This window comes from Bos mutus, chromosome X, assembly GCF_027580195.1.
Source record: "Bos mutus isolate GX-2022 chromosome X, NWIPB_WYAK_1.1, whole genome shotgun sequence".
Classification (NCBI taxonomy): Eukaryota; Metazoa; Chordata; class Mammalia; order Artiodactyla; family Bovidae; genus Bos; species Bos mutus.
In genome coordinates, this window is record NC_091646.1 from 95,460,646 (window position 1) to 95,478,533 (window position 17,888).

Below are 17,888 nucleotides of genomic sequence, written 5' to 3' on the forward strand. Positions count from 1 at the left end.
GAAATTAAAAATACTCTAGAAGGAATCAATAGCATAATATCTGAAACAGAAGAATGAATCAGTGAGCTGGAAGATAAAATGGTAGAAATAACTTCTGAAGGGCAGAATAAAGTAAAAACAATAAAAACCACTGAGGATAATCGTACAAACCTCTAGGACAATATCAAATGCACCAACATTCAAATTATAGGGGTCCCAGAAGAAGAAGAGAAAAATAAAGGGTATGACAAAATTTTTGAAGAGATTATAGTTGAAAATTTCCCTAACATGGAAAAGGAAATAGTCAATCAAGTCCAAGAGCCGCAGAGTCCCATACAGGATAAACCCAAGGAGAAACATGCCAAGATACATACTAATCAAACTAATGAAGACTAAACACAAAGAAAGAATATTGAAAGCAGCAAAGGAAAAGCAACAAGTAACATACAAGGGAAACCCCACACTTTTAACAGCTGATCTTTCAGCAGAAACTGCAGGCCAGAAGGGAATGGCAGGATATATTTAAAGAACTGAAAAGGAAAAATCTACAAGCAAGATTACTGTACCCGTCAAAGTTCTCATTCAAAATTGATAGAGAAATAAAAAGCTTTTCAGACAAGCAAAAGTTAAAAGAATTCAGTACCATCAAACTAGCTTTACAACAAATGTTAAAGGGTTTTATGACAGACTATATTTTTGGGATCCAAAGTCACTGCAGATGGTGACTGCCATCATGAAATGAAAAGATTCTTGCTCCTTGGAAGAAAAGTTATGACCAACCTAGACAGCATATTAAAAAGCAAAGACATTACTTTGCCAACAAAGGTCCATCTAGTCAAAGCTACGGTTTTTCCAGTAGTCATGTATGGATGTGAGAGTTGGACTATAAAGAAAGCTGAGTGCCAAAGAATTGATGCTTTTGAACTGGGGTGTTGGAGAAGACTCTTGAGAGTCCCTTGGACTGCAAGAAGATCCAACCAGTCCTAAAGGAAGTCAGTACTGAATATTCATTGGAAGGACTGATGCTGAAGCTGAAACTCCAATTCTTTCGCCACCTGATGTGAAGAACTGACTCATTTGAAAAAACCCTGATACTGGGAAAGAGTGAAGGTGGGAGAAGGGGATGACAGAGGATGAAATGATTAAATGGCATTGCTGTCTCAATGGACATGAGTTTGAGTAAACTCCGGGAGTTGGTGATGGTCAGGGAAGCCTGGCGTGCTGCACCCCATGGGGTCACAAAATCAGGCACTACTGAGCGACTGAACTGAACTGATGGTCAAGAAATAGAAGAGAAGGAAAAGATCCACATAATTAACCAAAAACAATTAAGAAAATGGCAATGGGAACATATATATCAATAATTACTTTGAATGTAATCAGATTAAATGCTTCAACCTAAAGACACAGACTGGCTGAATGGATATAAAAATAAGACCCATATACATGCTGTCTACAAGAAACCCACTTCAGACCTAAAGACACATATAGACTGAAAGTGAGAGGATGGAAAAATATATTCCATGTAAATGGGAAGCAAAAGAAAGCTGGAGGAGCAATCCTCATATCAGACAAAATAGACCTTAAAGAAGATTACAAGAGATAAGGAAGGACACTACATAATAGTCAAGGGATCAATCCAAGAGGAAGACATAACAATTGTAAATATCTATGTAACCAACATAGGAGCACCTCAATACATAAGACAAACACTAAAAGACATAAAAGGAGAAATTGACAGTAACACAATAATAGCAGGAGACTTTAACACCCCACTCACACCAATGGACAGATCAACAAAACAAAAAATTAATAAGGAAACACAAGTCTTAAATGATACATTAGATGAGATGGATCTCCTTGAAATCTTCAGGACCTTCCATCCAAATGCAGAAGAATACACCTTCTCAAGTGCACATGGAACATTCTCCAGTATAGACCACATCTTGGGTCACAAAACAAACCTCAGTAAATTTAAGAAAACTGAAATCATATCAAGCATCTTCTCTGACCAAAATGCTATGAGACTAGATATCAATTACAAGAAAAAAACACAAACACAGGAAGATTAACAATGCATTTCTAAATAACAGGTTACTGAAGAAATCAAAAGGGAAATCAAAAAGTTTCTAGAAACAAATGATAATGAAAACATGACAATTCAAAACCTATGGGATGCAGCAAAAGCAGTTCTAAGAGGGAATTTTATAGCAATACAATCCTACTTTAAGAAACAAGAAAATCATTGAATAGACAACCTAACTTTACACCTAAAGCAACTGGAAAAAGAACAAAAACACCCCAGAATTAGTAGAAGGAAAGAAATCATAATGATCGGAGCAGAAATAAATGAAAAAGAAATGAAAAAAACAATAGTAAAGATTAATAAAACTAAAAGCTAGTTCTTTGAGAAGATTAATTGACAAACCTTTAGCCAGACTCATCAAGAAAAAAAAAAAAGAGAGAGAAGAATCAAATCAACAAAATTAGAATGGAAAAGGAGAGGTTACAACAGACAATGCAGAAATACAAAGGATTATAAGAGACTATTATGAATAACTATATGGCAATAAAATGGACAACCTGGAAGAAACAGACAGATTCTTAGAAAAGTTCAATCTTCTAAGATTGAACCAGGAAGAAATAGAAATTATGAACAACCCAATTACAAGCACTGAAATTGAAGCTGTGATCAAAAATCTCCCAGAAAACAAATGCTCAGGACCAGATGGCTTCATGGGATAATTTTATTAAATATTTAGAGAAGAGGAAGGGTGGGCTGCCATCTATGGGGTCACACAGAGTCGGACATGACTGAAGCGACTTAGCAGCAGCAGCAGCAATACCTATCCTTCTAAAACTCTTCCAAAAAATTGCAGAGGAAGGAACACTTCCAAACTCATTCTATGCAGCCACCATCACCCTGATACCAAAACCAGACAAATACAACACAAGAAAACTACAGGTCAATATCACTGATGAACATAGATGCAAAAATCCTCAACAAAATTTTAGCAATCAGAATTCAGGAACACATCAAAAAGCTCATATACCATGATCAAGCTGGGTTTATTCCAGGGATGCAAGGATTCTTCAATATATGCAAATCAATCAATGTGATATACCATATTAACAAACTGAAAGATAAAAACCATATGATAATCTCAATAGATGCAGAAAAAGCCTTTGACAAAATTTGGCACCCATTTACGATTAAAACTCTTCAAAGAATGGGCATAGAAGGAACCTATCTCAACATAGTAAAGGCCATATATGATAAGCCTACAGCAAAGATTACTCTCAATGGTGAAAAACTAAAAGCATTCTCCCTTAGATCAGAAAGAAGACAAGGGTGTCCACTTTCACCACTGCTATTCAACATAGTTCTGGAAGTCCTAGCTATAGCAATCAGAAAAGAAAAATAAAAAGAATCCAGATCAGAAGAGAAGAAGCAAAGCTCTCACTGTTTGCAGATGACATGATACTGTACACAGAAAACCTTAAAGATAGTATCAGAAAATTACTTGAGCTAATCAGTGAAATTAGCAAAGTTTCAGGATACAAAATCAATACACAGAAATCACTTGCATTTCTATATACTAACAATGAAAAATCAGAAAGAGAAATTAAGGAATCAATCCCATTCACCACTGCAACAAAAATAAATAAATATCTAGGAATAAACTTACCTAAGGAGGCAAAAGAACTGTACACAGAAATGTATAAGACACTGATGAAAGAAATCAAAGATGACATAAACAGATGGAGAGATATTCCATGTTCCTGGATAGGAAGAATCAATATTGTGAAAATGACTATACTACCAAATGCAATCTACAGATTCAATGTGACCCCTATAAAATTACCAATGGCATTTTTCACAGAACTAGAGCAAAAAAATTTCACAATTCATATGGAAACACAAAAGACCCCAAATAGCCAAAGCAGTCTTTAGAAAGAAGAATGGAGCTGGTGGAATCAACCTTCCTGACTTCAGATTATACTACAAAGCTAAAGTCATCAAGACGTTATGGTACTGGCACAAAAACAGAAAAACAGACCAATGGAACAAGATAGAAAGGCCAGAAATAAACCCATGCTCCTATGGGTACTTCATTTTTGACAAAGGATGCAAGAATATACAATGAAGCAAAGAAAGCCTCTTCAATAAATGGTGATGAGAAAACTGGACAGCTACATGTAAAAGAATGAAATTAGAACACTTCCTAACATCTTACACAAAGATAAACTCAAAATGGATTAAAGACCTAAATGTAAGAACAGAAACTATAAAACTCTTAGAGGAAAACATAGGCAGAACACTCGACATAAATTAAAGCAAGATCCTCTATGACCCACCTCCTAGAGTAATGGAAATAAAAACAAAAGTAAACAAGTGGGACCTGATTAAACTTAAAAGCTTTTGCACAGCAAAGGAAACTAGAAGCAAGGTGAAAAGACAACCCTCAGAATGGGAGAAAATAACAGCAAATAAAACAACTGATAAAGCATTAATTTCCAAAATATAAAAGCAGCTCACACAACTCAATCCAAAAAAATAAACAACCCAATTAAAAAGTGGGAAAAAGACCTAAACAGACATTTCTCCAAAGAAGACATACAGCTGGCTAACAAACATATGAAATGATGCTCAACACTGCTCATTATGAGAGAAATACAAATCAAAACTACAATGAGATATCACCTCACATCAGTCGGAATGGCCATCATCAAAAAGTCTACAAACAATAAATACTGGAGAGGATGTGGAGAAAAGGGAATGCTCTTGCACTGTTGGTGGGAAGGTAAATTGATACAGCTACTATGGAAGACTGTATGTAGATTCCTTAAAAAACTAGGAATAAAACTACCATATGACCCAGCAATTCCACTCCTAGAAATATACCCTGAGGAAACCAAAATTGAAAGAGACACATGTATCCCATTGTTTAGTGCAGCACTATTTACAATAGCTAGAACATGGAAGCAACCCAGATGTCCATCAAAAAATGAATGGAGAAAGAAGTTGTGGTACATATACACAATGGAATATTACTCAACCATAAAAAGGAATGCATTTGAGTCAGTTCTGATGAGGTGGATGAACCTAGAACCTATTATACAGAGTGAAGTGAGTCAGAAGGAGAAAGATAAATATCGTATTCTAATATATATATACAGAATCTAGAAAAATGGTACTGAAGAATTTATTTACAGGGCAGCAATGGAGAAACAGACATATAGAATAGACTTATGGACATGGGGCAAGGGGAAGAGAGGGTGAGATGTGTGGAAAGAGTAACATGGAAACTTACATTACCATATGTAAAACAGATAGCCAATGGGAATTTGCTGTATGGCTCAGGAAACTCAAACAGGGGCTCTGTATCCATCTGGAGGGGTGGGATGGGGCGGGAGACAGGAGGGAGGTTCAAAAGGGAGGGGTGGCTGATACAAGTTGAGGTTTGACAGAAAACAAAATTCTGTAAAGCAATTATCCATTAATAAGAAAATATATTGATAAAAATAGAACAGATCATAGTGAACTCTGTAGACAGTATAATTCCATGTGACCCATATGTGCACCCACAGCATATATCCCAATTAACGTATTGCAACTAAGAAAGCAAAATTAATCTTTAGCATTTTCTCAAATCTTAATGTATCGTTAAAGTTTCTTAACTTTTTCCTCCTGAAAGCTAAATAACAGCTATTATTGCTTCAAAAATAAGATTTTAATTTCAGTAAACTCTATAGTTTAGTAACACTACTTAGGAATGTGTCATTAAATATATACTTTGTTAGCATTCACTACATCTTCTTATTGTGTTATTAATTCCTTTCACTTATTCTATCTATACCAGTTGGGTACAAGGCATCATACCAGTTATGCTGGGACATAAAAAAATGTTTTGACATAAGAGTCTTGTACTGTAATTGCCATATAAGCAGTTTGATTCTTGTTTGGAAGGATATGGCAACATGCCTTTCCATATAATGGTAGCAAGAAGTTCTCTCTTTGGCACTTCTATTGCCTTCAAAGAAAAAGCATATCACAGATTGTCCCTGAAATGTTTCCAGTGGTATCCTTTCCTCATGGGCACATTCTAGGAAAGGTTTTTTTTTTTTTTTTTTTTCCTTTGATTTTCTTCCTTTGTTATTTTTGTTGACGTTTTTAAATCACCAAACATCAAGGAATGCTACCCAATAACCAGTGTCATAGCAACCTCTCTTAAATCTTCACTGCATGTCTTTGGTGTTTTCAGGTGATGGTTCCAACAGCCTCAGGCACACCCTACTCAAAGATAACCACAAAGCACATGCTTGCTCGAATATCAGTGATTTGGGGGTTAGCTTCAACTTTGCTCTCCTTCACAACATGTCATATCTTAAATTTTCCAGAAAGCATAATTGAGACCAAAAACCCATAGAGAATCCTTGGGTGTGTCCTCTGTACCTCCTGAGATACACTGCAAGCACGAAGTCAGACCCCACTAGCAACCATTTTACTGAATAAAAGGATATACGCAGGCATGCTCACAAGTAGAAAATGATCCACTACAAAAAGAGCTTAGCCACTTTTGATAGCTTCTTAGTTAGGGTTATTTTAACTCCACTGGTCTCCAGTAATATGAGTAATAGAATGTTGAACTTACTTCTTTGGGAGAAAATGCTATGCCACACTCCACAGATGTCTCTTTCTCTAACTCCAGGAAAAATATGTTAGGAAACGCAGGGTCTGTGAATTTCCCTGTAAGACCAGAAAAAAAGACACTTTTAAAAAATGCCAGATAAATATCTATGGTATTACTGCTAAATGTGGAGATGAAACTTTGAGAAACCTCAGCAAAACATTCATAACAATTAAAAAGTAGTTGCTGAATCATCTGTGTAGGGCTGCATAAGGCTGTTTCATTAAGCTATCTCAACAGTTAGAACCTCATATGGACCAACTGACTGGTTCAAAATTGAGAAAGAAGTACAAGGCTGTTTATTGCCATTCTGTTTATTTAATAGATCACATATATGCAGAACACATCATGCAAAATGCCAGGCTGGATGAGTTACAAGCTGGAATCAAGATTTCTGGGAGAAAAATCAACAACCTCAGATATGCAGATGATACCACTTTAATGGCAGAAAACAAAGAGGAACAAAAGACTCTTTTGATAAGGGTGAAAGAGGAGAGTGAAAACAATGACTTAAAACTCAATATTAAAAAAAAAAAAAACAACTAAGATCATAGCATCTGGTTCCATCACTTTACAGCAAATAGAAGGGGAAAAGGTAGAAGCAGTGACAGATTTCCTCTTCTTAGGCTCTAAAATCACTGCATATGGTGATTGCAGCCATGAAATTAGATGACTGCTTCTTGGCAGGAAAACTATGGCAAACCTAGACAGTGTATTAAAAAGCAAAGACATCACTTTGCCAACAAAGGTCCATATAGTCAAGGCTATGGTCTTTCCAGTAGTCATGTACAGATGTGAGAGCTGAACCATAAAGAAGGCTGAGTGCCAAAGAATTGATGCTTCCGAACTGTGGTGCTGAAGAAGACTCTTGAGAGTCCCTTGGAGTGCAAGGAGATCAACCAATCTTAAAGGAAATCAACCCTGAATACTCATTGGAAGGACTGATGCTGAAGCTGAAGCTCCAATACTTTAGCCACCTGATGAGAACAGCTGACTCATTGGAAAAGACCCTGATGCTGGGAAAGATTGAGGGCAGGAGGAGAAGGGGATGACAGAGGATGAGATGGTTGGATGGCATCACTGACTCAATGGACATAAACTTGGGCAAACTCTGGGAGATGGTGATGGCCAGGGAAGCCTGGTATGCTGCAGTCCATGGAGTCACAAAGAGTGGGACATATATTCAATCAGCAAAAAGAGATGGTAAACCTATTTTATTGGTTTTTTATTTGACTTTTTTCTTGTTTCTTGAGGTATGCCTGTATTGCTATGAACTTTCCCCTTAGGACTGCTTTTAAAGTGTCCCACAGGTTTTGGGTTGTTGTGTTTTCATTTTCATTAGTTTCTATGCAAATTTTGATTTCTTTTTTGATTTCTTCTGTGATTTGTTGGTTATTCAGCAGTGTGTTGTTCAGCCTCCATATGCTGGAATTTTTAATAGTTTTTCTCCTGTAATTGAGATCTAATCTTACTGCATTGTGGTCAGAAAAGATGCTTGGAATGATTTCTATTTTTTTGAATTTACCAAGGCTAGATTTATGGCCCAGGATGTGATCTATCCTGGAGAAGGTTCCATGTGCGCTTGAGAAAAAGGTAAAATTCATTGTTTTGGGATGAAATGTCCTATAGATATCAATTAGGTCTAACTCGTCTATTGTATCGTTTAACGTTTGTGGTTTTTTGTTAATTTTCTGTTTAGTTGATCTATCCATAGGTGTGAGTGGAGTATTAAAGTCTCCCACTATTATTGTGTAATTGTTAATTTCTCCTTTCATACTTGTTAGCATTTGTCTTACATATTGCGGCACTCCTGTGTTGGGATTAAAGATCTCAACGTAAGACCAGAAACTATAAAACTCCTAGAGGAGAACATAGGCAAAACACTCTCTGACACACATCACAGCAGGATCCTCTATGACCCACCTCCCAGAATATTGGAAATAAAAGCAAAAATAAACAAATGGGACCTAATTAAACTTAAAAGCTTCTGCACAACTAAGGAAACTATTAGCAAGGTGAAAAGGCAGCCTTCAGAATGGGAGAAAATAATAGCAAATGAAGCAACTGACAAACAACTAATCTCAAAAATATACAAGCAACTCCTACAGCTCAACTCCATAAAAATAAATGACCCAATCAAAAAATGGGCCAAAGAACTAATAGACATTTATCCAAAGAAGACATACAGATGGCTAACAAACACATGAAAAGATGCTCAACATCACTCATTATCAGAGAAATGCAAATCAAAACCACTATGAGGTACCATTTCACGCCAGTCAGAATGGCTGCGATCCAAAAGTCTACAAGCAATAAATGCTGGAGAGGGTGTGGAGAAAAGGGAACTCTCTTACACTGTTGGTGGGAATGCAAACTAGTACAGCCACTATGGAGAACAGTGTGGAGATTCCTTAAAAAACTGGAAATAGAACTGCCTTATGATCCAGCAATCCCACTGCTGGGCATACACACTGAGGAAACCAGAAGGGAAAGAGACACGTGTACCCCAATGTTCATCGCAGCACTGTTTATAATAGCCAGGACATGGAAGCAACCTAGATGCCCATCAGCAGATGAATGGATAAGCAAGCTGGGGTACATATACACAATGGAGTATTACTCAGCCATTAAAAAGAATACATTTGAATCAGTTCTAATGAGATGGATGAAACTGGAACCTATTATACAGAGTGAAGTAAGCCAGAAAGAAAAACACCAATACAGTATACCAATGCATATATATGGAATTTAAAGATGGTAACAATAACCCTGTATACGAGACAGCAAAAGAGGCACTGATGTATAGATCAGTCTTATGGACTCTGTGGGAGAGGGAGAGGATGGGGAGATTTGGGAGAATGGCATTGAAACATGTATAATATCATGTATGAAACGAGTCGCCAGTCCAGGTTCGATGCACGATACTGGATGCTTGGGGCTGGTGCACTGGGACGACCCAGAGGGATGGTATGGGGAGGGAGGAGGGAGGAGGGTTCGGGATGGGGAACACAGGTATACCTGTGGCGGATTCATTTTGATATTTGGCAAAACTAATACAATATTGTAAAGTTTAAAAATAAAATAAAAAAAAAAACTATTTTAAAAATTTCCAAAACTTAAGAAGGTTATCACAGTCTTATTTAGATGAGTATAAAAAGGTGTAAAGGTCAAGGTCAAATAACTGACTGAATCTCAGGTCTGAGAGAATTGAGACTCCCTCTCCAGCAAAAATGGAGAGAGGAAGAGCCAGACCTCCTCTGATGCCGTACAGAATTCACAAAGAAGATAAACACAATTTTGTACAAGGAAACATTTCAATGTAATGGCATAACTTGAAAAATAAAGGCATTGGGTGAAAATACAGACAATTGTCAAAAAGCAACACAAACTTCAGGGTAAAAAATTATAATCATTTAAATAAACCTCTAAAATAAGTTCTTAAAGACTGAATGTTAGCTACAATGGAACATCTATCTTCATCTAAACAATTCTAAAATCCCTTTTTCTCCCTGAAGATTTCAGATTAATCCAAGGAACGATAATTTCAATTATTCCTGTCTGGAAATAAACTTAAATAATTCATTCCACCCTTCTCCATCCAGGTAAAATCTCACTCAACTTGATGTATGATATAAAAACCATTAGACAAATGAACCAAAAAAATCTATTAAGTGTTAATTAACACAAACATATTTGTGGTGTGGGGAAAAAAATACATATTATACAGCAAAAAATATCCACCTAGAATGACTATATATGTCAAATATATAAAATATAATAAAACAGATATTCTTAAATTATCTGTAGTATATATAAACATATAGACTGTGAAATGCAATAATCCAACATAGCATCAATAAATACTTCCTGAGGGCCTACAATGTGCAGAGAGTTACATCAGACATCTCTAGCAGAAAGCAAAATTTGGAACTGTAGTCGTTGAGCTCATGATCTCACAGTAAAGAAGACAAACAGGTACAAGGCTCTTTTTAATACAAGCTGCAATTTTTGTCACAGAAGGACGTTTATGTATTAACATACTCATATTAATAAAATGTATTTTCTGGACATTTTAAGTATAAACTTTATTGCAAATTATTAATAATTATCAAGATCAACTTATGTACATCCTAAGACTGTGTCAGCAGTCTGCTGTAAGACCCAATGCTACTGGAAATAGAAAACCAACAGAGCTTTTAAGATGGAATAAGATCTTTATTTGAAGGAGATCACTCTCTGGTATAGGTGTGAGGGAAAAAGGCTTGGAGGCTGGGAAAGCACTTTAAAAGAAGATGCAGTGGCCTAAAAGGGAAGTTTGAGCTAGGGCTAAGGCAGAACTGTGGAAAGAAACGCACCTTGCTGAGTAGCTCTACAGAATAAACAGGAAGAGTCTGTGAACCATTAACAAGGTGCATGAAACCATATGAAGCAATCAGAGCAAAAATGTTAAGGCAAATAAAGTTTCAACATCCAAATTTTTCAAAAATGAATATAAAATTCATATAGATTTCCTAGTGTCTACTGTTATCATTCCTGAGCTATTTCACAGTCTCTGCAAAAACAGCATGCTCACCTAGACCTATTCCATTTCCCACATTATTCAATTCAGTCGCTTGGTCGTGTCTGACTCTGAGACCCCATGGACTGCAGCACGCCAGGCTTCCCTGTCCATCACTAAATCCCAGAGCTTGCTCAAACTCATGCCCATTGAATCGGTGACAACATACAACCATCTAATCCTCTGTCGTCCCCTTCTCCTCCTGCTGTTAAGTCACTTCAGTCATGTCTGACTCTGTGTGACCCCACAGACGGCAGCCACCAGGCTCCCCCATCCCTTGGATTCTCCAGGCAAGAACAATGGAGTGGGTTGCCATTTCCTTCTCCAATACATGAAAGTGAAAAGTGAAAGTGAAGTCGCTCAGTCATGTCCAACTCTTAGCGACCCCATGGACTGCAGCCCACCAGGCTCCTTCATCCATGGGATTTTCCAGGCAAAGTACTGGAGTGGGGTGCCATTGCCTTCTCCACTCTCCTCCTGTCTTCAATCTTTTCCAGCATCAGGGTCTTTTCCAATGAGTCAGTTCTTCGCATCAGGTGGCCAAACTATTGGAGCTTCAGCTTCAGCATCAGTCCTTCCAATGAATATTCAGGACTGATCTCCTTTAGGATTGACTAGTTTGATCTCCCTGCAGTCCAATGGACTCTCAAGAGTCTTCTCAACACCACAGTTTGACAGCATCAATTCTTTGGCACTCAGCTTTCTTTATAGTCCAACTCTCACATCCATGCATGACTAATAGAAAAACCATAGCCTTGACTATATGGACAAGCATTGACTATATGGACATTACTTTGCCTTTGTTGGCAAAGTAATGTCTCTTGCTTTTTAATGCTCCCGCATTATATCAACTATGAATTGTTCATCCAGACATCTGTCTCTTACAGTCAAAAACTGGGAATGATCCAAAATTTCTTCCTCTTCCCTAATACACACGTCCACTTGATAACCACATTGGAGAATTTCTAAGTATCTTTGGAAATCTCCTCCTTTCCTTCCCAACATCAAAATCTGAGCTCAGGCTCTTATCATTTGTCACCTGTATGGCCACCACACCTAACTGATCTCCCTGTCTCTGGTCTTGCCCTTTCTACACCCACGTTTTCCCCCAAGCTATTTTCAACTTCAGTCCAAAAGGAAAATTAGTGAAGGGCAAGCCAACTCACACCATTGCCTAGGTATCAATCCTTTAACCAAACTGTCTAACCTCTAGAATGGATTCCCTGGCGGCTCAGTGGTAAAGAATCTGCCTGCCAATGCAGGATATGTGGGTTTGATCCCTGGGTCAGGAAGATCCTCTGGAGAAGTAAAGAGCAACCCATTCTAGTATTCTTGCCTGGGAAATCCCATGGACAGAGGAGCCTGGCCAGCTATAGTCCATGGGTCACAAAAGAGTTGGAAACAACTTCGGGACTAAACAACAACAACAACCCCTAGAATAAATGTCCAGAAAAGAATGTTAGTTACCTGGGTCTCACTTGCCCCTCTAGTCCTATACTCCTATACTCTAGATATTCCCAACTACTTGCCATATTGACTCATATCTACGCCTTTCAGTTCACTTCAGTTCAGTCGCTCAGTCGTGTCTGACTCTTTGCGACTCCATGAATCGCAGCACACCAGGCCTCCCTGTCCATCACCAACTCCCAGAGTTCACTCAGACTCACGTCCATCAAGTCAGTGATGCCATCCAGCCATCTCATCCTCTGTCGTCCCCTTCTCCTCCTGCCCCCAATCCCTCCCAGCATCAGAGTCTTTTCCAATGAGTCAACTCTTCGCATGAGGTGGCCAAAGTACTGGAGTTTCAGCTTTAGCATCAATCCTTCCAAAGAACATCCAGGACTGATCTCCTTTAGAATGGACTGGTTGGATCTCCTTGCAGTCCAAGGGACTCTCAAGAGTCTTCTCCAACACCACAGTTCAAAAGCATCAATTCTTCGGTGCTCAGCTTTTCTGCCCCCTTCTCTGTATTGCTCCTCATTCTTCAAAATCCAGATGAGGCATCAATTTCTCCAAGAAATTTTTCCTAGTGCTGATTCTCAGCTAGTTCCCCTTAGCACCATGTACTGACTTGTCTTGAAGCATCCACCATACTATATGGTAATAACCCAATACTTCATTTCTCTTTCTCCTAGTGTTATATAGGTGGTATTCATTTGTCACTTAGATCCAACAGCCATCTTTCTCTGCTCTCCTCTGTCCTAACCTCTACAGATTGATTTACTGAGGCTCCTTGCTCTTCTGCCTCTGATTTGGTTCAACCACAGGGAGATGCCAGCAAGGTATCAGAGGATAGGAGGTATTTATGCCCTCACATTTTCCCTACCTCACCTACAATTCTAGCAAGGATTTTTTTTTTTTTTTTAATAATTAACAGCTTTTATCAGATGGCCTCTCTTTTACAGTTTCACCACTCATAGGGCTCCGATATCTTGCCTCATCTTGCTCCTTGAGGTAGAGGTAGAAGCAGCTTCTATCCTTGTCAGTTCCTTTAAACCTGGTTCCCAGGTCCATACATAATTCCTTCATTAAATAATCTTCAGTTAAATGCTTGAAGTGAGTCATTTATTTATTACTAAGACCTTGACTGATAAACTTACTGTTCACTTTCGGAGAAAAAGTAAAATGTCTTGTCTTTATAGACTCATAAGCTAGTATCTGACCTATAATTGGTATTCAATAAATATGTGCTGAATAAAAAATGACTAAAGCAATGGTTGGCAAACAGTTTTCTGTAAGGGTTTAGACAGTAAATATTTTAGGTTTTGCAAGCCATATGGTTTCTGTCACAACTATTCAACTCTGCCATTATAAAAGTATCCATAAACAATACACAAACAAATGAGTATGCCTGTGTTCTAATAAAAGTATATTTATAAAAAGAGGGGCCAGGCCAGATTTAGCCCGTAGATCTTAGTTTGACAACACCTGAGGTAAACAATTGAAATATATTTATAAGTGTATTTTTTCAAACAATTTTAACATAAAGATACCTAATATATAGTTAAACACACAGAGAGAGCTCTCTAAAATATTTACCTAAAATTCTTAAGCAATTAAAACTAGCAATTAATAATTTTATTTTCATTTATAGTATATACTTATATATAACATACTTAACCTATTATATATATTAGTAAGCAGAGTTAATTGCCATGTATTACCAGTCTTCTGATATTAATACAGGTATATTTATAAAAATAGAACCAAGATTTGTTACAGGATATAAGAAAAACATGCACTTTTAAAAATATTGAGAACAACTGCTGGGGTCACACAGAGTTGGACACAACTGAAGTGACTTAGCAGCAGCAGCAGCAGCCCTTCACAGTACTCAACGTTATTTCTTTGAGCAACTTAAAATTCTTTAACTTTTATAATAATATCATCATGGTATAAAATATGTACCTGATTTGCCTTTAAAATCCAGTGAAAAACCATCAGCATCTTTCAGATTAAACTGTACTCTGGCACGTGTTATACCTTTGTTTTTTACAAAAAATGGCATAATCTGAGTAGAACCAACGTAGGTGCCAATGAAGTTAAATTTATTCTAAAAAACAAACAAAAAAAGAAATAATAAATAGAAGGCAGAGTAACAGTTAATAAAGACAATGTAAACTAAAAATTATACTGTAAGACACGAGATCTTAAAAGTCCTTATCACTAGAAAAAAAAAAAGATTATGCTTGGTGACAGATGATAACTAGACTTACCATGGTGAACACTTCACAATATATACAAATACTGAATCATATTGTACACCTGAAACTAACATAATGTTATATGTCAATTATACCTCAATAAAAAATTACACTCTTATGTTTTTCAAGGACATTATTAATGGTGGCACACTCTACAAACTGGGCTTCCCAGGAGGCTCAGTGGTAAAGAAACTACCTACCAATGCAGGAGACACAGGTTTGATTCCTGGGTTGGGAAGATCTCCTGGAGCAGGAAATGGCAACCCATTCCAGTATTCTAGCCTGGGAAATTCCAAGGACAGAGGAGCCCAGCAGACTACAGTCTATGGGGTCGCAAAAGAATCCTACATGATTTAGCAATTAAATGAGAACTCTATACAAATTCATTATATTTTTCTTCTTCCTCTCTCCTGCATGTAATCAGTTATCAAGTCCCATTCATTCTGCCTCTTTCACCTCTTATCTTTATTGCAATTATATAAAGTTAGCAACTGGTCACTTTTCATTTCATTTCTAGATTTTGACTTTCTCTAATTCTCCATTCCACAACTAAGTCACAAGTAAACTAATTGAAAATCTGACCACATGACTTCTTGTCTTAAAATGTGATGATTCTCCTCCACCTACAGGACAATGTCAAGTTCATTAGGAGGGCTCATAAAGCTCACCACGACCTTCCCCCTCCTCCTGTTCCAGCCTCACCGAGCTCTACTCTCACCCCTACCACTCTATATTTCAGCAAGCTGTATACCTGTCATTTCCAACCTACTGACGCTTCTACCCTCTGTGTCTTTATTGAGGTATCTCTTCTGTCAGGAAGACCCTTCTCTAACTTGCACTTGCTTGATAAAATACTATGCATCCTTCAAACACCAGCTGGATAAGCCAGTTAATTACAGTCTGCTCAAGACTACTTCTGTTCCTTATGTTTACTTACATTATGACATCACAAATCCATTGATTTGTATATTTATCTGTGTCTCCTAGTGAATCTTATGTCTCATTCATTTTTGTCTTGTATCTATCTGACATCTAGCTTAAATATATAGGAATGCTAATTGAATGTATCTTAACTTTAACTTATATGACAGGCATGCGCCTATACCAAAAAACTCTGTAGGATTCCTCTTCTGGTGGAGTAACTATAGATACCCTATAGTTCCTAGTAAAAGAATCATATACAGCATTAAAAGAGAAAGAGACAACAGTATCCTGATGTTGAGAAAAACATGGCATTAAAGTCAACTGTCCACTATTTGCTTCAGTTGTTGGTGCTAGTGGTAAAGAACCTGTCTGCCAATGTGGGAGATGTAAGAGATGCAGTTTCAATCCCTGAGTCAGGAAGATCCTCTGGAGGAAGGCACGGCAGCCTACTCTAGTGTTTTTGCCTGGGAAATCCCATGGACAGAGGAGCCTGGCAGGTTACAGTCCATAGGGTCACAAAGAGTAGGACATGACTGAAACAACTTAGCACAAAAAATATCAACTCAGTTCTACAAGTGAAATTTGTAAAATCCAAAACAGGTAGCAAAAGTTTGATGCCTCATATATGCAACAAACCATTCCTCTTATCCCACTCTGGTCTTTCCCATAGGCTCATTTGGATAAGATTTCCTAATTGTTATTAAGACACACATTCTCTGTCTATCTCCAGTTGCTCAGTCGTGTCTGACTCTTTGCGACCCCATTGACTATAGCCCGCCAAGCTCCTCCATCTATGGGATTCTCCAGGCAAGAATACTGAAGTGGGTTGCCATTTCCTTCTCCTCATAATTATTAGATATATTGCTAACAATGTCTGAAAACACTAGAATACTATTTTAAAATGGTAACTAGGCAGCAATGTTTAAAAATCCAAAATAATTAGGGAATATTGATAAATATACATTAATGTAAAGTCCTATGAATTACTCAGTTGTAATATAACATGCAAAGCCTGCCACAAAGAAATATAGTACTAAAAGTCTCCATATTTGTCTAATGTTGTACAAAGGAGGACACCATAGCAATGGAAAAAAAAGCAATCTGGATACTCCAGAAATCACCATTATCATAGCCAAGCTAGCTTAGTATCTGTTGGTCTGTCTGGACTTACCATGCATTCAACGCTGAATAAAAGAAAGTTTAGAAAATCGTAACTTAAAGCCTAAAACTGTGGTGATGTTGTTCAAGTGCAGACTGGTGGTAAGGCCCTACCTGAGACAACCAGCAGTTCAGAACCTGAATTGTACCGGTCATGGGGGAGAGAAAAACAAAAGGGCAAATAAGCTGCAAATAATATGACTATGGCTACAATGGACATGTTCCCAGAATTTAAGATGTCTGTAACATAAATGTCACAAAGGAGGGACATATGGGCTTTTTAAAGGATAAGGGAAAGTTTCTTTGGATAGATAAGAACAGATCTGAAGGTCTTGCCTGAAAGAAAAATAGCATGCATGTGCACTCTACCAATTGTAGAACAAAATTTTATCAGGGTACAGAACAATAGTTCAAAAATTAATTTGATTATAGTTCAGAAAATACAGAACTTTCTGGTGGCACAGTGAATAAGAATCTACCTGTCAATGCAGGAGACAGGGGTTCGATCTGATCCCTGGTCTGGGAAGATTCCACTGTCACAGGGCAACTAAGCCCATGTGTCACAACCACTGAGTCTCCGAGGCACAACTGTTGAGTCCATGAGCTTTAACTACTGAAGCCTGAATGCCCTAGAGCCCATGCTTCACAACAAGAGAAGCCCAAGCGCCATAACTAGAGCAGCCCCCCATTTGCAGCAACTAGAGAAAGCCTGCACAAAGCAACAAAGACTCAGAGCAACCAAAAATTTTAAAATAAATAAATTTTTAAAAATGCAAATCAAGACCACAGTGAGGTACCATTTTACACTCAATAGACTGGCAAATATTAAGTCTTACAAAGAAATTATGGAGCAATGGAACATGGAACAATGGA

General features: G+C 37.5%; 1 protein-coding gene across 3 annotated transcripts in view; it reads right to left on the reverse strand.

Annotated features, from left to right (window-relative positions):
• CFAP47 (cilia and flagella associated protein 47) overlaps positions 1–17,888 on the reverse strand; it is a 502,187-nt gene that overhangs the window by 418,828 nt on the left and 65,471 nt on the right. For all 3 annotated transcript variants that reach the window (XM_070365964.1, XM_070365963.1, XM_070365962.1), the window contains exons 20-21: positions 14,638–14,782; positions 6,636–6,730 (exon numbers count right to left, since the gene is read on the reverse strand). In XM_070365964.1, coding sequence (XP_070222065.1) covers positions 6,636–6,730; positions 14,638–14,782 — 240 coding nt within the window. The remainder of the gene's footprint in view (positions 1–6,635; positions 6,731–14,637; positions 14,783–17,888) is intronic.